The 25,949-nt window shown below is 40.2% G+C and overlaps 1 protein-coding gene across 1 annotated transcript in view; it reads left to right on the top strand.

The window, feature by feature from the left end:
* ANO4 (anoctamin 4) overlaps positions 1 to 25,949 on the top strand; it is a 186,098-nt gene that overhangs the window by 14,900 nt on the left and 145,249 nt on the right. Inside the window, exons 3-4 of the mRNA XM_046646718.1 lie at positions 5,380 to 5,516; positions 8,721 to 8,879. Coding sequence (XP_046502674.1) covers positions 5,380 to 5,516; positions 8,721 to 8,879 — 296 coding nt within the window. The remainder of the gene's footprint in view (positions 1 to 5,379; positions 5,517 to 8,720; positions 8,880 to 25,949) is intronic.

Genomic DNA, 25,949 nt, shown 5'->3' with positions numbered 1-25,949 from the left:
ACTGGTGCTCTGAGAACAAATATAGATACTTGGATTATGCTTCACAGCCCTCCTGTGTCATCTTCAGTGACCTATAATTTCACTTTATTTTCTCTGCATCAGAAAATACTGAGATGAAAGTACTCCTGTACTGTAACACTGACATGGGTTATTCTGCTGCATTTTGAAAATAGAGAATTAAAGAAAAGAGCAGTGAGTTGAACCGTTTAATGTTTTGGTATTTAGTTTTTACTCTTTTAGACTATTTCTAAAACACATTTGCTGTTTGTTTTCTTCATTGCCTTTATAGCACTGATTCCTCGATTTCATCCTCTTGTCTGGAAGTACGAGGCTTCCCACTCACATCTTGGTTGTGTTATACCTCCAGCATCTGCAATAAATGGGGTTCAATGAACAAATAGCAGAAGATAATCAATTTGTTTGTTTGTTTGTTTGTTTGAGCCCTTGCAGTGTATTTGTGGTCTTTTTTCCATAGGGAATGAATAATAGCTTTCTATCTTTCTTTCTTTCTTTTTTTTTTTTTTTTGAGGAAGATTAGCCCTGAGCTAACTACTGCCAATCCTCCTCGTTTTGCTGAGGAAGACTGGCCCTGAGCTAACATCCATGCCCATCTTCCTCTACTTTATACATGGGACGCCTACCACAGCATGACTTTTGCCAAGTGGTGCCATGTCCACACCCGGGATCTGAACTGGCGATCCCCAGGCCGCCAAGAATCGGAACATGTGAACTTAACCGCTGTGCCACCCGGCCAGCCGCAATAATAGCTTTCATCACAAATGATTTTCACTGAAGGAATAATTGAAATAAGTGCAAATATTTGATGAGTAGATTCAGCACTACCGCGGTAAATTTGCCCTCTCATCACATGAAGAATGTCAGGCTCTGCCTGCCTCCCGGCCCTCTGACTGCGCTATACTGCCTCTATTCTGGGATAGGACAGCAAGCCAGCCCTCAGAAATTTCTTTTCCATGCTGAGTTTGTTGCTTTACTCAGGCTCCATAGCTGATTTTTGGTCTCCCAGGCAATTTGAGGTTCTTGACCTTTGTTCGGTTGTTATGTGGGAGACCCTGCTGTTTTGTTACCAGGTCTTTTTAGGCTGAGTGCCTGCTTTTGGCAAAAGAGAATCAGTTGAGCATATCCCTTGCTTTCCCAAATGCATGATATCCACATACCCTGACCCATCTTAGCTTCCCAGCTCTGTTCACACATCCCTTCCTGAATCTGAACGCAATGCAAGTCCATTACTTGGGTGGCATGGAACTTTTGCATTCGCTCTCCCTCTTGTCATTTTTTTGGGTTTTTTTTTGAGGAAGATTAGCCCTGAGCTAACATCTGCCAATTCTCCTCTTTTTGCTGAGGAAGACTGGCCCTGAGCTCACATCCCTGCCCATCTTCCTCCACTTATATGTGAGACTCCTGCCACAGCATGGCTTGCCAAGCAGTACCAGCTCCGAACTGGTGAACTCCGGGCTCCTGAAGTGGAACGTGAGAACTTAACCGCTGCACCACCGGGCTGGCCCCCTCCCTCTTATCATTTTTAATTGATTCCTCAGAACTTTTGGCTCTCTTTCTTATTTAATGAGCCTTATCAAACATTTTTCTATTTGAGAAAAAAGATATAAGGGAGGGGATGGAATCCATTAATAAGTGACCCTGTTTGGATGAAGAGTATGTTTGCAATGTCTATTCCTATGGATAGCGAGGACCCACTCCCTGGCTGGACAGTGAACTGTATGAGGGCAGGGACTATGCCTGTCATGTCCAGTACTTGAGCCCCAGTTCCTGGCCCAGCACAGTGTCTGGCCATTGTGCGCACTAATAAATGCTCATTGAATAAATAGACTTTTAAAAATTGGTTAACTTTGGAAGTTGGGGGTTGTTTTCTACTTAAATAAAATGATGTACGTTTGCATCAAAAGATATTGTACTTTGTTCCTCAAACTTTCCTGTAGTTAAAGCTGATGTATCAGTGACAATGGTGAAATATTGATCAAGGGCACGTGTTTCTTCTGTCTGTGGAGTGTCCACATGTCCTACAGAAGCCAATCACTTTCTGGCAGTTCAGCATTTCTAATCTCTGCTGATGCTCTTGGGAGGTTGGCAGGTGATAATGGTACCTCAATATCACTTATTCTCTGAAAATCAGTTTGCCATGACATACTGATTTCCCTTGAGCACTCAGGTTGCATTAGCCCCATGATGACTTCCAGACAGTAATTCTGATGGGCAGCAATAAGGAAAGCACAGGGCTTCTCTCCTTTTCCCAAGTTAACTGATCCCTCTAGAATCACATAATTGGGCCTTCAATGTAGAACAGAATTTCTCCTCCTCAGCACCATGACATTTTGAGAGGGATAACTTTAAGAGCTGTTCTGTGCATTATTGAATGTTTAGCAGCAACCCTGGCCTTTACCTACTAGATACCACTAACACCACCCCTTCTCTCAGTTGTGATGATCAGTAATGTCTCCAGAGTGACAATTTGGTTGCAGTTGAGAATCACTGTATGAGCTTTCATGTAGCAGGCTTTATTGACTGACTGTGGCAATGCCAGAAAGTGATATTGGCAGAAAATGACCTGGTAATTTTCTAGCATTGCCAAAGCATAGGGGCAATTATTGTGGATGGATTAATGGATATTCAAGAGTTTCTCCCCAGTGTGAGCCAGTCACCTAGATAGGAATCTGTGTCCTTTATAGCTTCCCCCTTATCTCACATCTCATCCCAATCCATCCCTTATAACAACCATTCCAACTTGTAAATGCTTCTTCTGCCTTCTTGTATTGGTAAAGCTAAAATGCTAACTATCCCAGAGTCTAAAATGAACAAACTAACATTTCTTGCAGACCTGCTATGTGTCACTCACCCTAGTAACATATGCATTATCTCATTTAATCCTCTCAGCCATCCTGAGAGAGAAGTTTTCTATACCTGTCTCACGCATGAGGAAGTGGGAGCACAAGTTTGCACAGCTAAGTGGTAGAGTTTGAATAATAAGCAGATCTTATGACTTAAAATAATATTTTTATCCTATTGTTCAAATCTAATCAATATCTACTTGAAGTTTAATCAATATCTACTTGAAAATTGAATCAACATCTACTTGAAACTGTAGTTCTTGGCTTGTTAATAAGAACCATGTTATGAAAGAAATGTATATGAAAGGTATATGAATTTGGTTGTATGAAAGGTTGTATGAAAATATTCTATGGTACTAGAACCATAGAATATTGGAGAAAAGGGGGCTCTCAGACATTATTAGACTGTGACCACCTTGGAATCATCATTGTGTCATTAAACAAATATGTGTTGAGGGCTACCTCAGCGCCTGGACCTCTGTACATCAGTCAAGACAGACCAGACCCCTGCCCATATTGAACTTGTATTCTAATAGAGTAGACATCCAGTACACAAGTAAACAAATGAATAAACTATATAATTACAGATTATGGTAAGTGCTGTGAAGGAAATGAGCAGTGAGAAGAGATGGGGAATAATTGGGTGAGGGCCTGCTTCTTCACATAGGGTGATCAGGGAAGTTGTTTTTGATCCTGACACCTCCCATAACACTAGACATAGTGTACTTCCTCGAAAGTGTTCTTCTCCTTGAGTACTTGGCACAGTGCTCCTAAACTTTGGTTGTATGAAAAGACCATAATTTTTTTTCTTTGTAGCCACAGTCTAAAAACCTGTAGTAAGTATATTAGTTTCCTTTCGCTGCTGTAACAAATTACCACAAACTTAGTGACTTAAAACAACACAAATTTATTATCTTACAGCTCTGGAGGTCTGAAGCCATCAAGATGTCAGCAAGACTGTTCCTTCTGCAGGCTCTGGGGGAGAGTCTGCTCTCCTGACTTTTCTATCTTCTAGAAGCCACTGGCATTCCTTGACTCGTGGTTCTGTCCCCCATCTACAAAGCCAGCAGCGTAGCATGTTCCAGTCTCTCTGATTCTGACCCTCCTACCTCTCTTGTAATTACATTGGGCCCACCCACATAATCCAGGATAATCTCCCTATTTTAAGATCCTTGAGTAATCACATCTACGAAGTCCCTTTTGCCACATAAGGTAACATATTCACATGTTTCAGGAATTAGGTCCCTTTGCGGGCCTTGATTCAGCCAATCATAGTCAGCAATAAATGTTAATTTTATTCCCATGTCCATTGTATTTTACAGATGAAAAACTTAGAAGTTAAATTGCCTAAAATCACTCACTTGGATACAGCTTTAGATCCTGTACAGTTACACCATCTAAGTGTATCGTCTCTATTCTCTCTATATCCAAACTCTGTTCTTTTCTTTATAGCACTCACCGTACTTTACATTTCTTTGATTATTTGTTTTGTTTACTTATTACCACAAGGGCAGGAAGATGCTTTTATTCACCAAGGTACAGTCATCGCACGGCTCTGTGCCTGACACGTAGTGTGCACACCTCTAAAAGGTTTTCAAATGAAAGAATGAATAGTCTTCTATATGCTTGAGTAAGTAGTACCCAGTCTCCTATAAATTATTCTGCACACTGGCTTCTGACAGGTTAAAGATCCTTAGCCATTTTTAAAACATCAAAGGAAAAAGTGAACTTCAGTGTTGGTCCATAATTCTAGTTGGTCAAGAAGGGGCTCATACCTTAAATTTTCTCATCCACTGCTGCTGAACTTTCCTTTCTGGTGTACTGCAAAGCACTATGCATTTGAACATGGTGTTCTGTGCTGGCAACTCTGATAGACAGTGCTTTATATATGGACGTGTTAGCATCAACAGTCTTTTGGGAGAGCCGCTGAATGGCTAACTTCATGATTTCAATTCATGATTAAAGAAAGAAGAAAGGAAGAAATCTAACTGCCTGCTTTGTGACTGCATTAGGTTTTCTCTATTAGGCCTTAAAGCAGTAAAAAGGGGGGGTAAAATGATGGTTCTTACTGAACCATGCAAGTGGCATGTTGATGGGTTTACTTAGCAAGTTGTATGGCACTTAAATGAAAAAGTTAAAAAAAGTATGTTATTTCCAATGCAGGTAACAAGTTCTTAGAAGTCTTAAATGGAAGTACCTTATGCTAGACAATTATGTGAAGGAAAGCTAAACAAACACAGCACCTTCTGTTATCACGGAAAACAAATTATATTTATATTATGGAGGTACTGAACTTTGCTTCACATTTTCCTTAATCTTGCCTTATGGAGACACTATTTGATCAAACATGTTTTGTATCTGACATCTTTTTCTCTTAGGAAATAATATACCTGTCATTCAAGGTGTTGTTGAAACAATGAAAAAATATTAGACCAACGGGAGATGTCTTCTCTTTTAGTATTGCTTCTAAGATCCCAGATCCTTAACCCCACTTGTCATGTATTTACTTTGGTTCCAGTGGCCAAGGATGTCAACATTCTTTTTGATGAATTAGAAGCTGTCAACAGTCCTTGCAAAGATGATGATTCTCTCCTTCACCCTGGAAACCTGACCAGTACTTCAGATGATGCTAGCAGATTGGAAGCAGGGGGAGAGGTAAGAGTGTGTGATTTCTTAAAAATGCGATTCTTGATCCAGACGGGAACCTGTGAAGCATATTCCAATGGACTGTTTAAAGTCTCGTTGAACTGTAGCTTCCTGGGAAACAAATAGTAGGTCTTATATTCCTTTGATATCGCCCCAAGGATCTGGCACATTTCAGGGATCCTAAATCTACCTGTGCTCAAAACAAACTTTCAGTGGGTCGTGCACTTCCCTTCTTATACTTAAAGACATTGTAGGGGAGGAAGACTTTTCCTCTATCTAACGTAGGTTCGTCTGGCCGGAGAACGAATTAAATTCGCATGAGACAGAATAGCAAGAGAAAATTAAACAAAGCTTTATGAGGACCATGGCCTGGGGCCTTTCTTCCTGAAGGGAGAAAGGGCACCTGAGAAGTGGGGTGCAGAGAGTGGTTATATACCCCCAAACAGGGTGTTTCACATGTGATTGAAATGTCCCTCCCACAATAGTCACAAGTTTGCCCTGTCCACAGCACTTGATGGACACAGCTGGAGGCAAGTCTATTGTCTTGAGCTGGGTGGTCACAGGTGAGTGCAGCAATCAGTTCCTAGCCTAAGGAAAGATGCTTAATCCTTAAAGAAATGCCAACGTTGGGAGGGGGAGTCAATCATGGGAGATTACCACACAAGTACAGTAAGCAAAATGCAGATTTAAGTCCTTGCCTTTGGCATCGATTAAGAGTTTCTAGAGAGAAGGTCATCTCCCCTTCCTGGTACAGAGAGGGAGATATCTTTACAGATGGAAAATTCCTTTACAATGTAAATGTCTCTTACAAAGGGTAAACAAGTTCTACTTTTCAGTTGCTTTCCTGTCTGCAAAGGAACCAGCCTCAAATAATCATGCCAAAGAGACATATCTTGGGGTGGCCATTTCCAGGTCCCCACAACATTTTGTCTATACAAAGGGAGGTTCTTAAAACCACCTATCATTTTAAGATAATTTGCATTCTGGGTGTTGCTAACTAGAAAAAGTAAGATTTACCAGGATGGACTTCCTTGTGTAAATTCACCAGCACATAGAACAGTGACGCAAAATGGACCAGCTCTCAGTAGAATGTGTTGTCTGAAGCCTCTTTGAGTTTCCATTTGCCTCTGTAATCTGGAAACTCATTGCAATTGTAAATAGACCCATCTGTTCATATGTAATTTTGGAAAGAGAAGTCTTTTGTTAGTGGCGTTCACTGTTGCTCAGGTTATCAGTGGAGTTTATCACCTTTGTACATGCACTCGGTACAGGTAATAGGAACACAGCATCAATGTCATTTATTTATTGCATATTCTTAATTTTTTATTATTCCAGAGCCAGTTAATCATTGAAAAGATTACATCTTTGAACAGGAAAAATTGTTTTCTTCTACCAAGCTTCCCAGATCTGTCCCTTCAAACCATATTTTTGTTTTTTTAAACAAAAAACTCATTCTGTCATCATCTCTTCACACAAACACTTTGAATGCCATGATGTGGCATAAAGGAGTGATCTTGAAAGGAACCTCAAAAGCAGCTAGTCTCATCCCCTTAGCTTACAGATGAGGAAATGGTCTCGGAGAGGTTGGGACTTTGCTACCTTCCTCCTGATGCCTTGGCTGAAGCCCTGTTTTTGCAGGCAGATGCTGATGTGCTGAATCTACAAGACAGTTCTCCTGTTTGGCAAATAAACTGTTAAGAAAGTGTTTATTTGGGTAGACTTTTGAGTGTGTCTTAAGGCAAAAGCTGGCAAATGGTCAGTAAGGATTGGTCATCAGTTAAAAACGTCTTCACCAAAACATGGGACATGGTCATTTCCATCCCTCCTGGCTGACATTCTCCTTTTGGATGAGGTTGCATGCGTGGCACTTGTGCAAGAATGTGGATTCCAGCGAAGACTTTGGAGGTGTGGCATATGTGCCTTCTTCATACCACTATTTGGAAACTGGTGTACTAAGTAGCTCGTACTTGATGGTCTCTTTCAGTGTTGTACATGGTTAAAACAAGCCTATGGAGCCTGGATGAAAATTACACCTACTATTTTTGTTCTTTAATTTTTATATATGTAATCACTGCAAAATACTATTTGTAACTTATATTTAAGTTATGAAGCATAATAAAATCAACACCTTGAACCACTATCCAACATATGAACTAGAATTGTATTTTTTAAATTATAGTGGCAACCTAATTGTAGGTTTCTGACTCCACTTGTTTTTTTAATGTAATGGAAAATTAATATTAGCAAGTATGTGAGTAGAAAGGATTCAGTACTGTTTTGGGGAACTTTTGTCCAGATATTCTGTGTGTTTACATATATACACAATTATCACAAAGTAAAATGTTTTTCTTATATCTTATCTCTTTTAATGTTATCTTATTTCTTATTTTTCTCAAAAAGTTTAAGAAATATTGAATTAGAATATTACCAAAACCATCAAAGTCACTTGCAATCCCATACCTCTACCCTATGAGAGGTACCATCTTCTTGAATTTTTGTGTTTTTTATTCTCTTGCTCTAAAAATAGTTTTGCCACATATGTATGTAGCCTTAACAACTTCTTTTTAGATTGACTTTATTTTGTGCTTTATAAAAAATGATCATGTGGTATGAAGTCTTCTGTGACTTGTTTTTTTTTCTGTCAATGTTGTTTTTAAGATTTATGCTTACTCTTAGATGCAACTATGGTTCATTCATTTTCACTGCTGTGTAATATTCCATTGTATGACTTTTCTACAACTTACTTATCTGTTTGCCTGTTCATGAACATTTGACCTGATTCCTGTTTTTCATTTTCTACTCTTATGGACAATGCTGCTATGAATATTCATGGACATGTCTCCTAGTTGCTTTATCAAGAATACCTCTAGGGTTGTATGTTACGCAAACATTCTATTTTTTAAGATAATGCTAATGTGTATTCCAGAGTAAATATGTCAGTCTTCATTCCCACCTGTAAAATATTAGAATTCTCAGTTGTTCCATATCCTTGACAATGTTTGGTATTGTTAGGTGTCCTAAATTTTGCCCGTTTGATTCAAAGTTTTTTCCAATTTTTATTTTTTTCTCCTCTTGTTTACATTTTTCATTAATAAAAATGTAATTTTGATAAACACAATGAAAAATTAATTTAGTTTTAATTGTTATTTAACATTACTCACCTGGGGCTGTTTTGCTAGTATCTTAAACTGGTCCCTTTCTCTTTGTCTGCAGACGATGCCAGAAAGAAACAAATCAAATGGACTTTACTTCAGAGATGGAAAGTGTCGAATTGACTACATTCTTGTATACAGAAAATCCAACCCCCAGACCGAAAAGAGAGAAGTATTTGAAAGAAATATTAGAGCAGAAGGATTGCACATGGAGAAAGAGGTAAATAGCTTGGATGAGACAAAATAGAAATATGCATCTACTCATTTCAAGAGGCAATTTAAAATAGAAGCAACTAGTCATTATGTTAACTGAATGTTTCGTCTGGTCAGTTTGCCAATCTGCAGTGTTCAAGGAATGTTCCAGCAATTAGACATTTGCAGCACAGAAAACTGGGTAAAATGCAATCGCCCTCTCTGGAGGTTGTTTTCACATTTCAGGAAACATAATGGACTTGGGCATCCTCACACCAGAAGAAACTGGCTGGTTTGGCCAAAAACAGCTGGAACTTACAAAATGATTCCAGTTTTAAGAGCCATTTGCATTGTTTTTATCAGGTTCCCAAACTCAAGAGTTATCTTGAGTGTGTGGCTCTACCACGCTCCTTCCTTCCTCTCTGCATGAAGAGTTTTAAAAGAAAAATTTAGTAAGGAATGTACAAGAGGCCCAGCCAGGCCTCTGATAATAATCTACAATGGGATTGCTGTACACCCAGAAATACTGTGCACATTTATAGAACTTGGCCCTGTTAGCTGGATTACATAACGCTTCTCAGATTTTCCCTAAACATCGTGCAAAGTTTCTGAAGCTTTTCGGAGTCAATAAGAAAAACATATTGACAGTTAAAAATGTTTGCTTCTGATTCTGCTCCTCAAACCTGAGGGGACAGATCTTGGAAATCAGGCACCCGGGATTTTCTTTGTACAGTGCTGGTTGCATGCTGATCTGGGGACACTTCAGATAAATGGGATTTTTCCAAATCTGATAGATTGACCACAACTCTTGAGCATCTATAAAACAAGCAGTATTTTTCTGGAATGTCTCCAAAAAGAGAATTAGAAAAATGGTGAGGTGAGTGTGGCCTTAAGGGAAAAGGTTCTTCTCCTCAGGAAAGTGGAACCAGATGGCTCAAAAGACCATCTCAGTTGGGTGTTCCCCAAGAGCAACAAATGGAATTAAATATGTTGTTTTTTCCACTTTTGTGAGGTTCCAGAAATTCTTTCATGTACCTATTGAACATATCTTTGATAACTCTTGTTCTTCAAGTTCTTTTGAGACAACTCTATAACTCTTTTCCTAACATTAATAGTGCATTAATATTTTCACCCTTAAAAGTCATTCCTTCATCTTTTGTTCTTTCTGCTAAGTTTCAAAATTTTTATAGAAAGAAATATCTGAATTGCTACATGATCCTAAATAATGAAAGTTCTTCCTCTGATCCGTTCTCTGATCCATTCCCATCAAAACTAGGTAGCTTTGTTCAATTAATGAAAGATGTATATTTTAAGCTTCATAACTATTTTCTCCATTCCTGGGGTTTCTTCTGCATAGGTCTTTTCAATGTCATTTCATGAGTTGTTAGTTAAAACTCAAAAAGCCTAATATTTTTCAAATAATACACATTACAAAAGAGATGTGTTGGTCAGTAGTCTACTATGGACCATGGTATGATGATGGACTGTTCTTGTGATTTTGATTGTATACGAGATAATTCTGTTTGGTTATAATTTTTAAAAATTTTAATAGCTAGGTACTTATTTTAATGTATACTAGAAAAAATAGCAATTGAAAAAAGAGTGATGTCACCATACGGCAAAACTTCATAAAAATTTACCTAATCATCTCTTCCTCCCCTTACCCTCAAAAGTTCTTCTCTGGGTGGCAGCTCCCTTATTTCTCCTTTTTCCCACAATCCTCTATTCATAACCAACAACTAGGTTTTCCTCTTTCTGGGGACTTCTTTCTAAGCAGCCTTTCCCAATGCTTGGCTCCAGTCTCTCCCTGCTGCCCATACCCTTTGCATAAATGGCATAGTTGGCTCTAAGTCAGCCTCTGAGCTCTGCTTGGCGTCCTCACAACCTCAGCCAACTCAGCAAGAAAAGGGGCCTTTGCAGGTTCTTCCCTTCTTAGGAGGCAGCAGGAAATTATAGATAAATTAATTTTTCCTGTCACAAGTAATTAAAATAAAATGTCCCTTGGTTGAACAGTAAACAAACCTGTGTCTACATTGTGTTATTAGATTTAGAAACCATCAGAAGCACTCTTACTTAAATCAAGTGTTTTATAAACAGCTGCAGTAGAGAGACTACAATTTTATTATTTCAGCTTCCAGAAGTTACTTCAACCTTTTATACATAAAACAAAGAACTTAGTTCAAGGTGGAAAAGAAAAAAGAAAAGCCAGGAAGCTTACTGTGATTTCATATATGTCTGAAATGATTAACACTAGGTACATCTTATGAGTTATTAGTATCTTCTTCATCAGCTGTGTGTCATGATGTCCAACAATTATGGCAAACATGTTTCACAGACATAGAGGCTTATGTTTCCAAGTGGATAAAGACAGGCTCTGTAGTTAGACAGTTTGACAGTAAGAGAATGCTTCTCTCTTTTAACATTGAATGTCAAGAAACACAACTAGGAGAGTCATTAATTCATGATAAAAGTGAGGACATAGTCAAATTTAATCTGTCTTAAAACTTTTGCCCCTGCCTGATTAGTCAGCAGGTTAGTGCTTGCTTTGGCACCCTGGGTCTTTAATATTCTGTAACTCATCTTTCACATTAGCCGAGAGAAAGCCAAAGCACAGCAAAATTCCCAAGTAAGATGTCATTAAGTTCAAGTGATTCACTTATTAGTGTCTATCTGTTTAAAAAGATCCCCTTCCTAAAGGTAGACTTATATATATAAATTCACATTTTCTATTTTGATATTTTTTCGTGTTTAATTTTATGTCCATCTTTGACCCTTTGGTACCTATTTTGAAATCATTATCATCAATAAGAAGTTTATCTTTTCCTTCATATAAGTAGTCAAATCATGGATGACTTGAATTACTTAGAATATGTGAGTAGCAGTTGTATTAATAGAACTTTCTTTATCTTTCGAATCATGCAGAACATGGGGGAAACCCCATGTCATTACAGGCATTACAAAATAACTATAATCAGATAAGTCATACCATCTTGATGATAGTTAATTCATTCAACATTTATTGCACACTCACTCTGTCAGGCACTAAGAACACAGCAGTGAATAAAACACACAAAAATCTCTGCCCTGTTGGAACTTAAGCACAAAATAAATAAGTAAATATATATAATATATCAATAATTGCTAAGGAGAGAAAGTAAAGCAAGAAGTGTTGGGAGGGCTTTCAGTTTTACAAAAATTGGCAAAGGTGGGCCTCTCTTCCAGGGAAAGAGAACAGCAAGCACAAAGGCCCTGAGGCAGGAACATGCCTGGTGTGTTCATGGAACAGTGAAGAGGCCAGTATGACAGGAGTTGAGTGAGCAAGGTGGAGAATAGTGAGAAAATATACCAGAGAGGCAATGGAAGCCAGATGACATCAGACCTTAGCAGTCACTGGGAACTTTAGCTTTTCTCTGAGTAACAGAGTTTTGAGCAGAGGCATGACAAGATCTGCTTTCTGTTTTATTAAGGTCATTCTGGTTGCCTGGTGACTTTGGACTGTGGGCAGGGGTGAGTTGGCAAGGGCAGAAGCATGGAGGTCAGTCAGGAGATTTGTTGCAAGAATCCAGGAAAGAGATGATGGTGGCTTCATCAGTGCACAGTGCACAGAGGAGATGTTGAGGAGAGTAGAAAGTACCGCTTATGGGAATTGCAGACAGATTGAATGAATGGTATGAGAGAGAAGAGTCATGGCTGTTCATCTGTCATATGCTATTCATTAGGGAGTTGGAAGAAAAGAGTTGCCATTTATGGGATGCAGAGAAGAGTGGGTCCCTTGTAGACATATTAAGTTTCAGGTGTCCCAGTGGTCCATGTGTTGAGGATGGAACAGTCTGGTTATAGGGAGAGATCTCCAGGCTGGAGATATCCATTTGGTTGAGATCACCAAAAGAATGACTACAAATAGAAAAGAGATCCAAGGATTAACCTTTGGGACACACAAGCATTATGAATTTGGAGGATAAAAAGGAGCCCACAGAAAGAAGCTAGGAGGAAACCTAGAGTGTGTGGGGCTGGAGGAGAGAGCTTCAGGAGGGAGAGAGCAAGTGACTGTGTCAAGTTCTGCTGACAGGATGAGTAAGATCAAGACCAAAAGTTAATCTTTGAATTTAGCAATGTGTGGAGGGTTTTGGCGAGCTGATCAAGAGAAGTTTCCTTGGAGGGGTGGAAGTGAAAGCATGACTAACATGTGTCCACAAAAGAATGGAAGGGGAAAATTTGGAGACAGCAAATATAAATAGCACTTTCAAGGAGGTTCATGATAAAGGAAAAGAGAGAAAATGGGGTGATAAATTGAATAAGAAATTGGGTCAAGAAAGAATTCTTTCTGTTTAAGATGGGAGAAATAACTGCATGCTTTCATGCTACTAGAAATCATGTATTTGAGAGGCAAGATTGATGTTGTGGAAGAACAAAGAAGAATTTTTGGAGCAATGTCATTGAGTGATGAGAAAAGATTGACCACAGATTCCTCCCATTGCACAGACCGCCTGCCTGCAGCTGTGCCCATAGTTGCAGCCTTTCCCCTGGTGCGAAGGCCCTGGCCATGCTCCTAGCTAAGGCCAGCCCTTCACTTTGGGCACAGGACCCCATCTTCTCAGTCCTACTCAAGGACATTGTCCTGAAAAGAGATAAAATATAGTAAGCTTTAAAAATGAAAATGCACAAAATAATGCAATCTGTGAAAACTGTTTCTGTTTTCACTCATCTCTCAGAAGAATTAAACATCTAACTGCAGTAAATACATACACAGCACTCAAGGTTGGGCATCTTGGACATTTTTCTTTGAGATGACAAAAATTGTATGAATAAAATTTTCATTCTTGCATTCATTAAGCATTTACTAATATCATCCCCATTTTATAGATGAGACAGTTGAGACAAAACAGTAACTTGTCTTAGGTGACAAGGCCGGTAAGAGAGAAAGCCAAGATTAAAATCTGAGCATACTTACTCTTTACCTGTATGTCGTGTTTATTCCTGGTATCTAAAGATAGAGGTTAGGAGACTGGCTGAGAAGACAGGTGGAGCTGGAAAGGAAAAGAAGGAACCAGGAAAATTGGGATGTGTACTGAAGTAGGGGCTTCCTAGACTGTAGTTTTGTGCACTTTGGCTGCCAGTAGCCATGGATTTGAATCTTGGTACAACCATTTAAGAGCTGAGTGATCTTGAGCAGTTTACCAAACTCTTCTAGATTTGTTTCCACATTTTTCAAAATGAGGACAATATTATTTACCATGAACTGTGGGAGGACTAAGTGAGCCCACATGCATGAATACACAGTACAGTGGAAGTCTTTGTTTTTTATTTCATCTTACCTGTTTATTTTACCTTCCATTAATGGCAAGTAATATTGATTTTCCATTTATGACTGTGATATAAAAGTTCTCTATAGAATAAATATTTTAAACAGTGAGTCAATTTATGGAAATATAGGAGATTAAAATATTGTAGATAATATGCAAATTTGGCAAAAATTGAGAAGGTAGCACAAACATGATTGCAGTCTGCTACTTACCTAGTAGTTGTGGTGGACAGACCCTAAAATCTGTGATGCCTGCCTCCTGGTTGTCATGCCTTTGTATAATTCTCTCCCTTTGAGCTCAGGCAGGAACTGTGACCTTTAACCAATAGAATATTGCAAACGAAGTGGAATGTTACTTCTGTGATTATGTTATGGTACATAAGACCCTGTCCCAGCTAACTGGAGTTAGACTCTCCTTTGCTGGCTTTGAGGAAGTAAGCTACCATGTTGTGAGACAGTTGATGAAGAGGGCCACGTGCAAAGAAAAGTGGTCTGGTCTCTAGGAGCTGAGAGTGCCCCCAGTTGACTGCCGGCAAGAGAATAGGAACCTCAGTCCTACAACCACAAGGAGATGAATTATGCTGACAATTGAGGGAGCTTGGAGGCAGATCTTTCCTCAGCTGAGCCTCTGATGAGACTGAACCCTGGCCAAGACCTGTATTGCAGCCTGCTGAGACTCGGAAGCAGAGGACTCAGCTAGGCTCTGCCTGGATTTCTGATCTACAGAAACTGTGAGATCATTAATGTGTGTTGTTTTATACCCCTAAGTTTGTGGTCATTTGTTACGCAGCAATAGATAACTAATACCGTGGTTAAGGGTCTGGGGTCAGACATCGGAGTGCTCATTTGGTTCCACCATGGAAAGCTGTATGCCCTTGGGAGAGTTAGCTCATCTGCAAAGTGAGGCTAATAATGGGATCTATTTCCTGGGTTATTATGATAATTAAGTGAGATAATTCATAGCAAGTGTTTGTCTCTCTACCTGTCATATTGTAAGCATTTAATAAATCTTTATTATTACCATAATTATAATTATAGTTATTATGATATCATAACAACTAATACAGCACATTAACACTTTTACTTTTAAAACAGTTTTTCAAGGCTAACTTCTTGGAAAATTTTTCATACAGCTTACAAATCCCTTAAAATGTTACCATTAGGAATAGCAACATCAACTGACCATATATTGCTAATGTATATGCATTAATGAGAGTTAGGATTATCTTTAATGCTCTTGGAAGAGCTCAGAATACATTAGGTAATAAGTCTAGCATTGTCACAGTTCAAACACATATCTGCTTCCAGAAGATTTGGTTTTGGATTCATCAGGGAATGAAATTATAGGTCAACCCAGAACTAAAAAACTACTTCATTCCCCATCTTCGTCTCACTTTATCCCTATTCAAGGGAAAACTTCACAAAGATTTCCCTGTATAAGGATATATACCTCACCCAGATTATTCTCTGCCTTCATAAGCTTGCTGCCCATACTGTTCTCTTTTTCATCCCTGTTTATGTTCTACAACTTCATCCAGCTTGTTACTGTAGATGCCCTCTCAGGATCCAGAGCTCTGAGAATATTAGGAGAAAAGAACCAGGGACTTTTCCATTCCTTCACAATTAAAATCACAATCATGTGTCTAAAATAAATGAATGTCAGGACAAACTGAACTACTCAAATTCCTGTGCACTAATATTTTCTGGCCTCAGAAGAGAAACTCAGACCTTACTCCACTCAGTAATCTTCACTTTTTTATATGTTACACGTATTATTACCAAGGGTCTCAGGTTGGGGTGAAGACAAATGAGAACTGAGGACAGACCTAAGAAAAGAATGAAGAAAGCAGATTTTCTTCTGTACATCAAAGCCTGGAGATTACTTGAATGTCTGTCTTAATCCATTCAGGCTGCTATAACAAAATAGCATAGACTGGGTGGCTTATAAACAACAGACATGTATTTCTCACAGTTGAAGAGGCTGGAAGTCCAAGATCAAGGTGCCTGTAGATGCAGTACCGTGCCTTGTGAGGGCCCACCCCCTGGTTCATAGATGGCGTCTTCTCACTGTGTCCTTACTTGGCAGAAGGGGCTAGGGAGCTCTCTGGGGTCTCTCATGAGGGCTCTGCTCTCATGACCTAATCACTTTGCAAAGGCCCCACCTCCTAATACCATTACCTTGGAAGTTAGGATTTCAACATAAGAATTTTAGGGGACACAAACATCCAGACCACAGCAGTGTCTTTCAGGAGTCATTGTTGATCTGTACTTGCAGTGGCCTTTTTTTTAGGGGGTGTCTTAGGTTGAATTTCTTTCCTAAGCAGAAGCAGAGACTGAGGTGAGGATTCTTGCTAAAGCTGTTGCTTGGTGGAGTGCTCTGAGGAGACGGGGGAGTAAAGGAGGTAAAAAGAGGGCAAAGGAGAAAAGCTAAGCCGAGAGTGTATGCTCTGATCCAGCAGGGAAGCTCTAGAGGACAGAGTGCACTACAGCTGGTTCACCTTTAAAGCTAGGATCCTTGTGTCCATCAGTCATTGTCTAGGTCTGTAGAGATGCTAGGAGGTGGAGGTGTTCCTATTTGCCTAAGGGTGATTTTCCAGCACTCAAGACAACTGGACTTCCTGGCTGGGCACCAGTCAGCATTCATTACCACTGATACCGAGAGATTGTAGTAGCGATGCTACCAAATCAGTGATTTTCAGACAGCCCACTTTGAGATCCCCCAAATAAGGGAATTCATGGGAGTCTTTGATGGGTGTGAAGAAAGAAAGAGCAGAGGCACACAGGCATTTATTCTGCTTTAATTTGCCCAATCTTTCCTCTAAGTTTAGGAGATTGCATCTTAAAGGCATGGATTCTGTGTGGCTAGTATAGTCACTTTGAGAGCAAAGACTGTATCTTACTGATTATTATATCTCAAAGATTTGCCCCAGTGCTTAGCTTATTGAATTTTGTGTTTGCTACAAAAGATTGTGAATAGCTTATTTCCATGGTGTGTCCGGATAACACCATTCAATTTAGTTTCAGAGTTTCTCAACCTCAGCACTATTGACATTTTGAGCTGGATAAGTCTTTGTTGTAGGGGCTGTTCTGTGCACTATGGGATGTTTAGCAGCATCGTTAGCCTTGCTACTAGTTCAAGTAGCACTTCCCTCCATGTTATGACAACCAAAAATGTCTTCAAGCATTGTCCTATGTCCCTGGGAGCATGGGGGGCAAAATCATCCCTAGTTGAGAACCACTTAGTTAGACCCTTTGATCCAGTGTTATGTATTTTGTTGCCATTTACTTGAAGTAGCTAGAAAAATTATAGGCACCTATTCCATTCTTTCATCCATGTGGACCAACTGATTTAAGTACCCTTGAATCAGAAAGAGACCTTACATTTGAGGGGAAGAATAGGGTAGGTTAAGATTGGCCTTTCAAGTAAGACAACTGGGATTTAGATCCACTTCCTACTTCATCACTTACTAAGTAAATAACCAGACAAGGCTATTAACCTCTGTGTGCCTCCATTTCTTTATTAAATGGCAGATAATTTCTATCTCATATGGCTGTTATGAGGATAAAATGAGTTAATACATTATAGCATGCTTAGAAAAGAGTCAGGCACTTATCAAGTGCTCAATGCATGGTTGTTGTTGGTATTCATAAAGAAGGGAGTGGCTTCAACCACTGGTTATCCTGTTTCCTGATCTGCAGTCAACTTTGTCACCTTTTGGACTGAAGGTCCCTGGCGTGTGTCTAGGGAAAGCTGAAGGGAGCGGGTGGCCGGCAAGAGATACCAATGGTAAGCCGCACCTCATCAGCAGGACTCAGTCCTTTTTGGTGTCACCTCCCACTACCCTAAATCAGGCCGTTAAAATCCAGGGTCTTATTCTCACTGGTTCATATTAAGGCGGTTTCATCAAACTGGTGGTGAGGACGGGGCACTCTCTCTGCCTTACTTTTTCTGTCTCTCTCCCTCCCTCTCCCTTTTTCTCTCACTCTCTCTTCACTTAATTTTGCTCTAATTTTTGAAACCCGTTTAAAGTTCTGAGGACCTAATTATTATTGCCTCAACTGCTGCTGCTTCTTTTGGAAGACAAAGTTTAATCAAAACATTTTTGCTGCCAGGTCAAAATGACCAGTACAAAGTTATCTTGAACGGATTTACTGAAAAGATTATTTTAAATCAATGTGTATTTCACATGACTCTTGGATATTCTTTTGCTCAAGACAGAACAATGTTAAGGAAAAAAACCACTGATTATACAAGGCACAGCTGAAGAACTGAGGGCATATCATGAACTATTGTTACCATCCCACAAGAAGAAACTTGGTTAATCTAAAAGATCTTCTTAGCAATCTAAATTGAACCTGTCTAATTATGAAACACACATATTGTGTTTTATATCAGAATGCATCCCATAAAACACATTGTCATCATTTGTTACATACCACACGTAGGCGTCATATTGTTGCAGCTATGAAAGGAAATGATGTCCTTTCTTTATGGTGTTATTTTTGTTCCTATTCTTACTGTGTATCATAACATATGTTAAATTCTGAAAATTATACAAAATATATTAGGTATATGACACTAATTATTCATTAAAGGGATGGAGAGATTTCAAAACTTTGAAGTAGTCCGGAGAACTGTAAATGCATGATCTCCTGCTTGTAATCCTTACAAGTGGAACCTTTGAAAAAGGTGAACTGTAAACTGAATTTTATTAACCAAGCCTGATATACTTTAGTTGCAAAAGTGATGATGCAGCACTGTCCCTTGAGGCAGGGACCAAGGCTTAACTCACTTCCTGTTGTGTGTTAGGCATATTTTAAGAGCAATCAATGGTGTCTGAGGATTTCATTTCCAGATGGAGTCATTCTTCACTCATTCATCAAATATCTAATGAGTATCTACCATTATTGAGGGAGGAAGGGCATTAAATAAACAAATATGTCAGGTATGATGAGTGCAGAGGAGAAAATATGCAGGAATGCTGGGAGGGAGTCACTCTTTCCTTCCTTCCAGGAGTTCAAGGATAGTATGATAATGAGGGAACTAAGCACAGAGAGAAATTGGAGTTTGCATTCCTAAACCCAACTCTCTAAGGCAATTTAGAGTGTTCCCACTGTTGGGATTACCTTTCCCTTGAGTTTGCCCATGTGTGGGCTGGGATGAGAGTAGGAAGAATAAGTGGAACAACTGAATGGGGGGGGGGGGGGGAATTAGAGGAGGGGGAACCAGCTGGGTTTGGCTGGGGGAGGGAGTGGGGAAGACTGGTGATTGCATCTAAACAACCTCTCCTGGGCACAGAGCAGAGACAAATCAAGTGCATGAGCAGGGCTGGGACCTCTGGGGAGACCTGGCCTGGTTGCAAACTCCTCCCTCTCTTGCTCTTTGCCATTCATCAGTTTAGCTTCCACCTCTTTTGGGCTTTCACACTTTTGTTTATATATGCACCAAAGTTTCTTCTTTGAAAGTCTTCTCTAGTGCTTGTAGCTGTTTGGCTCTTCTTTCTGGTGGGGTTCTGTCAGAAGACAAACCACTCTGGGTCTTCCAAGATGAAGAGTTTCATACAGAGGCTCATACCACTGCTGAAAAGGCTGGGGAGAGATGGGCAGGGAAGTCACCTCCAACTACTTTCTGAAGCAGCACGGCGTGGGTCCCCAGAGCTGGCCTGGAAGCCTCTAGGGATCTCAAGAATGTCTGACTTTGGCACAGATGATTCTCAAAAAAACTTACCCAAAGCTGTCTCTAACTTACACAACTGTCTCTAACTACCTACCTGGGATGAGAAATAGCCTCCTCTTTTCTACCTCCCAGATTTCACCTGAGCACCCCTCATCTTCCCACATGGAAGAGGATTCTGGGAAATATAGTCCCAGCTTCTCCTTGGCAATGTGCAGAGGGGCTTCAGAAGGACTGGACAGAGATGCCAAACTGACAACAAACAATATAGGGCAGCCACCAGCCCTGCTTCTAACAGGTTTGACTGGCCACCTGTCCCTTCATTTAAGGCTATGCCAGCCCCCTCTCTGTCATACCCAAATGGTTTTACAGTTGTAAGTCATGAACCCTAATGTCGCCCCCCCCCCAGGTGATGGTGGAATAGTTTTTTCTGGTATTTCACATTGGCACGGCTGGGCAAATTGCCCGCAGTCACAGTACCTCCCCCACACCTTTGTTCTGATGCTAACACTAGGCAGTTCTCTTTCTTCAAAGCCGAGCTAAATTCATTGAGAACAAATCTTTAATTTGAGAGTGAAACAGTATTAGTCGCAAACCTGGATGAAGAGACATCCATGTGTTTGTGATGCAGGGGAAAGGGGAAGAACAAAGGAAAGACCAGTTGAAAACTCCTTCCCCTACAACTGCCCACAAGAGGAATAAAAGAGGAAGGTTCCCTCTACCACTTCCAGCTCCTGTTAGGCTAGAGTGTCAGTCGTCATGCACACATGTATCGAGTGTCTATTATATTCCAGGCACTGTGCCAGGCAGTAGAGAATCAAAAATGAAGTGTTCCAATTATCATTGCGTAACAACTCCAAAATGTGTGGCTTAAAACAATAGGCATTTATTTTACTCTCAAATCTGCAATTGGGTAGGGCTCAGCACAAACAGCATTTCTCTGCTCCATGGAGCATCAACTAGAGCAGCCCTTCTAGGGGTCTGGCAGACCCCCTTTCAAGATGGCTGACTCACATACCTGGAAAGTTGGTGCTGGCTGTCAGCTGGGGTTCATTTCCATGTTGGCTTCTCCACAGGCTTCTCTGAAGCTTCTCTGCCTCAGGCTTCCTCATGACACGGTGACTGGGTTCCAACAGAACAAGGTAGAAGTGCATTTTTATTACCTAGACCCAGAAGTGTTTCTTCTGCTGCACCCCATTGGCAGAGACAGTGTCAAAGGGAAGAGATAGAGATTCCACTTCTTGATGGAGATTGACAGGGTCCTACAAGATGTATGGGATGAAAGCTATTGTTGGGGCATCTTTGGAAAATACAACTTGCTACAATATGCTCAGTGTGTTTGAGGACTAGCAATGAAGACAGACGTAAAGCAGATGATTAGAATGTAGCCCCGAAAATTTTCCATGAAAGCACTAAGGGAACTTCAGACTCTACCTAGAGGTTTCAGGAAGTGACCTGGGTTTTGAAAGATTAAGAGGTATTTACCGAGCAGGAAATTAGAAGGGCGTGGCACTCCAGACAGGAAATAGTATGAGCAAAGGCACAACAACTTCTGATTGAGGCATCACGGCTCCTCTGTGCATCTCTGCTTCTCCAGTTGGAGTGGGAATCCCATGAGGACTGAAGGGTTTCCCCACAGAGCCTAGCATAGTGCCTGGCTCATCATTTTATCTTGACTTTCACATTGTTTATGTTCATTCAGCAATTTCCCATGAATATAATTTACATCAAATATAACTATTCTCCTAGGCCTTAATGACTGGACTGATACTAGCCAGATACATATTTTTTTAGTTATTTTTTCAAAGTGACCTAACCCAATATCATTGAGACTCTTTGCAACTAAATCCATCCCAGAGTACTTCTATTAAAATAGTCATCTTATTGCTGGATTTCTTTCAGGCCAATTGTTTTACTAAACCAACTATACCAGCTATTACCTGCGAACTTAACTAAGATCATGATGGTCTTCCAAGATGGTGTTTATTGCTCACTAGAGTTCTTTGTTTTCTGCCTCCATCCTCCATTCTTTTTCTACATATGTCGAAAATAAAAAGACCTTTACAGAAGGCTGGAAGTGGAGCAGGCAGAAGAATGAAATCGTACTGCATACAATTTTCCTTGACCTTAGCAGTCCAGTAGGTAGGAAAGAAAATTATACGCAGTGAGACCTCGTGTCCATTAGTGTTTCAGAAATGCATTATATCTCCTCTTGGGGCTTCTCCTCCTCCGCAGTCTGTAGGTTCCTTGGTTTAGCCAGGATATTATTTTGGATTGCACAGCAGTAAATCACTTTGGCATTCATTTGAGGCTGCCTTGATTCAGTTTATCAGACGTTAATAAGTGTCTGTGGGTCTTCTGAAATCTAGTCCTTCATTCGGTGACTCATGGATAACACTGTATGTGTTATACTTGAGGTGTCCACTGATTGCTGGGCTCTTCCACCCTGTGCTTCTCTGTACAAACTCCAGTCAAATGAAAAACTGCTAGTCTTGATTCTTCATGTCACATAGTGCTTCATTTGGTTGGCAAAACAAAGATAAGAAGTAATCAGCAAGTATGTATTGAATTTTAGTTTGTGATTTTCCTTTTTTTTTTTTTTTTTTTGTCTTTTTCTATTTATACTTAGCAAAGCTGTAGCTTAATCTCCCTTTAAAATGAAGTCTCTTTAGGGAAAGAGAATTCTAAGTAAACCCTGAAATAGTTGGAGCCCATACTTAGAACTGGAACTTGCTTTGAATGGGTTTAAATGTTCTAAAATGTCATTGGGAAGTATATTGAATATGATAATGAGCCTGCTGATTAATTGTCCCAAACACTTTTTGACCATCATTTCGTTTTCCTTATTACTTAGCTTTGATTCCATAGTCCATCATTATGACTGCTTGTTTATGAGCACCTGAATCCTCTCAGTCTTTTGACTTATTTGCCTGGCAAAGCCTTGACCTTGATTAAATCCCTCTTTCTTTGTGTCTGCACCTGAGTGGGTTGAATGTTGCTGGGAAGATATACTGACTGGGTCACTTTGAATCATGATCACCATCTCAGGTGAGCACCAAAGAATGCCAGAAAGCCTAGTTGGTTTGCTCTCCCCCTCACCGTAACAATGAACTAACTTCTTTCCTCCTTCCCATCCTTTCCAAGCTTCCTTTCTTTGCCTCCTTATTTCTTTCATGTATTCATTTTTTTTCGATCATTCAATAAATATGTGGTACCTGGCACAATTCTAGGCACTTAGAATACATCAGTAAGCAAAACAAAGAGCCTCTATCTTGCAGTGCTCACATTCTAATGGGGAGATAGTGAACAACAAACATAAGTAAATGATATAGTATGTTAGAAGGTGATAAATGATATGGCAAAGGCAAAAGTAGAACAGAGTACGAAAGTACTGGGGATGAAGACTGAATAAGTGAGGGAGTTGGCCAACTGTTGTTTCACGTTTTCTGTCTCATCCCTCAACCATCACACCTCCTTGATCTGCAACTCCCGCCGCTACCACCATCACACAAAGGCTCTGCTGATAACCTTGCCTATCCTCAGAGAGAATAGAAGCCACTGAACAGGATCTTCTGTGACTATCCCCACACTCTCTGCCTTCCCTCTGTTACTATGCATGAAGTGTTGCCGCTGTCCTGGGAGCCTTCCTATTATGTGCTGAATCTCTTCCCGTTTCACCTTCTCAAGGACTTTGCTCCTGTAATTGTCTCCTCTCTCCCTTGCATCATCAGTTTTTGCTCTCTACTCAATCATTGCAAACATGCTTCTGTAACTCATATCTTAAAAAGAAAACTCCCTTGACCCGCATATTCTCCTCCAATGATGGCCCCATTTCTCTTCACCATTTCACAGAAAAACGTCTTGAAAGATGTGTCTAGCATCACTGTCTCCATTTCCTCCCCTACCATTCTCTTTTCAAACGACTCAGTCTGAGCTTTCTCTCCAACCATTCCACAGAAACTGCTTTTATAAAGGTCAGCTATAGCCAAATCCAGTGGTCATGCCATCACTGTTATCTTACTGGCCTTGTCAGCAGCATTCCTGTACATGGTGGATCAGTCATTCCTTGAAACACGTTCTTCTCTTGGCTCTGGAGACTTTTTATGTTACCCTGGATTTCTCCCTTCCTCTTTGGCCCTTTCTCAACCTCCTTTGCTCACCATCCTCTTATATCTGATCTCCAAATATTAGAGCATCCTAAGACCTGGGTCTTCAGTCCCCTTTCCCTCTATATCTATCTCCCTGTGGTCTCATGCAGTTCCATGCAGATCTTTTTATAACTTCTACATGTCATTCAGGGCTTTGTCATATTAAAGGCTTAAGGCAAGAGGATTTACTTCTTAATCTCAGGACAGCAAGGGGAGGAAGAGGGAGGAGAGAAACTGTTTTTGTAGTTACCAGGAACCCAGCATTACAGAAGCTTCATCCAGACACCTCCTCTGTGGCAGTGAAAGGTGAATCACACACCAGTCTTTGAGGCTTCTGCTCACAACTGAATGGTGGGAGCTTACCATGTGGCTTCAGCCTACCACAGTGGGCCAGGAGGCTCAAACTTCCATATGCCCTGAAGGAGAGGAGAACCAGATGCCAAGGACTCACTAATGGCACCCATGAAGCAAGGTTTCAAATGCATTACCTAATATTATATGCTTATATATAATATTATCTAAGAATATATAATTATCTAATATTTTATATATATCTTAGTCCTGTAAAGTAGGCAAAGGAGTTATATGAGCATTATACCAGTGAGGAACTGATAAGAGTTGAAGTATAATCTATCAGCTACATTTCTCTGTTATCAAAAATCTTATGAGCCCCATTTCTTAACAGCTTTTTCATAACATTTAGGTAAAAAGCACTTTGTAAGATATACTGCTATGTGCACTTTTATTGCATCCTCTAATTTTGATCAGCATTCCACCAAGAGATAAATAAAATAGGCCTAGGAGGGATGTCATAACCTTTCCACACGCATTAAAAAGTATTTCCAAAGTTAAATTGCTTCTTTGCTGGCAGCAGGCACCCTGCTCATCTGTTCTTTCTGGGTCATGCCTATGTCATGGCTGTTAATCACTGCAGTTTACTAAGGGCATAACGACATGTGGGTTATTGACTGGGTCATAACTGAATAGTTATCAGTGGGTTGGTCATTTGTGATAATATAAAGCGTAATTGTGATGATATAGTTGTCCCCAAGTTCAATTTGTCTAATGCATCATCTTGAAGGAAGAGGGACGTATTATGATGATCTGCAAGAAGTGAAAGGACTGTTGGCGTTGTGTAGATCAGAGCTGACGTTGCTTACTTCTGAGGAGAGATTTAGGACTTCACAGAGAAAGCATCCACAAGGGAGAATCTTCTCTCCTGTGCTCCCAGAAGACATTAGAACAACTTCATTTCATATTCATTATGTTATTTATAGTTAGTATAATAATTGCCCTGCTGAGGGGCTGGCCCCGTGGCTGAGTGGTTAAGTTCGCGCCCTCCGCTGCAGGCGGCCCAGTGTTTCATTGGTTCGAATCCTGGGCGCGGACATGGCACTGCTCATCAGACCACGCTGAGGCAGCGTCCCACATGCCACAACTAGAAGGACCCACAACGAAGAATATACAACTATGTACTGGGGGGCGTTGGGGAGAAAAAGGAAAAAATAAAATCTTTAAAAAAAAAAAAATTGCCCTGCTGAATTGTGAGTTCCCTGAGATCCAGGACCATGTCTTAGACTTCTCTGTGTCCCTAGGGGCCAATATAGTGCCTGGCATGTAGTTAAGATTACTTTAGGTGTTTGACTAATAAAATTGAATGACTTTATGATTGGTTATGTTGTAAGGAAGATAAGACATTTGCTTTACACATGGATCTACTGTGATCCTAAGTAAGTGAGGGAGGGAGGGTGTTCTATATCAGTGTGTATTAATTAGCAGCACTCCTTAGATACAATCCCTCTTTCTGGTAGACTTGTAGACAAATGGGTCCATGTGACTAGTTATTTCTGTCCAACGGGCTGTGCACAGAAGTGACTGTGTCCCTGTGAGACTCTCTGAGCTCTGCCTTCCCTCTGGCACAGTGACCCATAATCTTGAATCACTGAGTCACTAAAATGTAGCATAAACAAGAAA

The sequence above is a fragment of the Equus quagga genome, chromosome 19, assembly GCF_021613505.1.
Source record: "Equus quagga isolate Etosha38 chromosome 19, UCLA_HA_Equagga_1.0, whole genome shotgun sequence".
In the NCBI taxonomy this organism is placed as follows: Eukaryota; Metazoa; Chordata; class Mammalia; order Perissodactyla; family Equidae; genus Equus; species Equus quagga.
The sequence above is the reverse complement of the archived record's forward strand: the minus strand, read 5'-3'. Positions and strand labels throughout refer to the sequence as shown.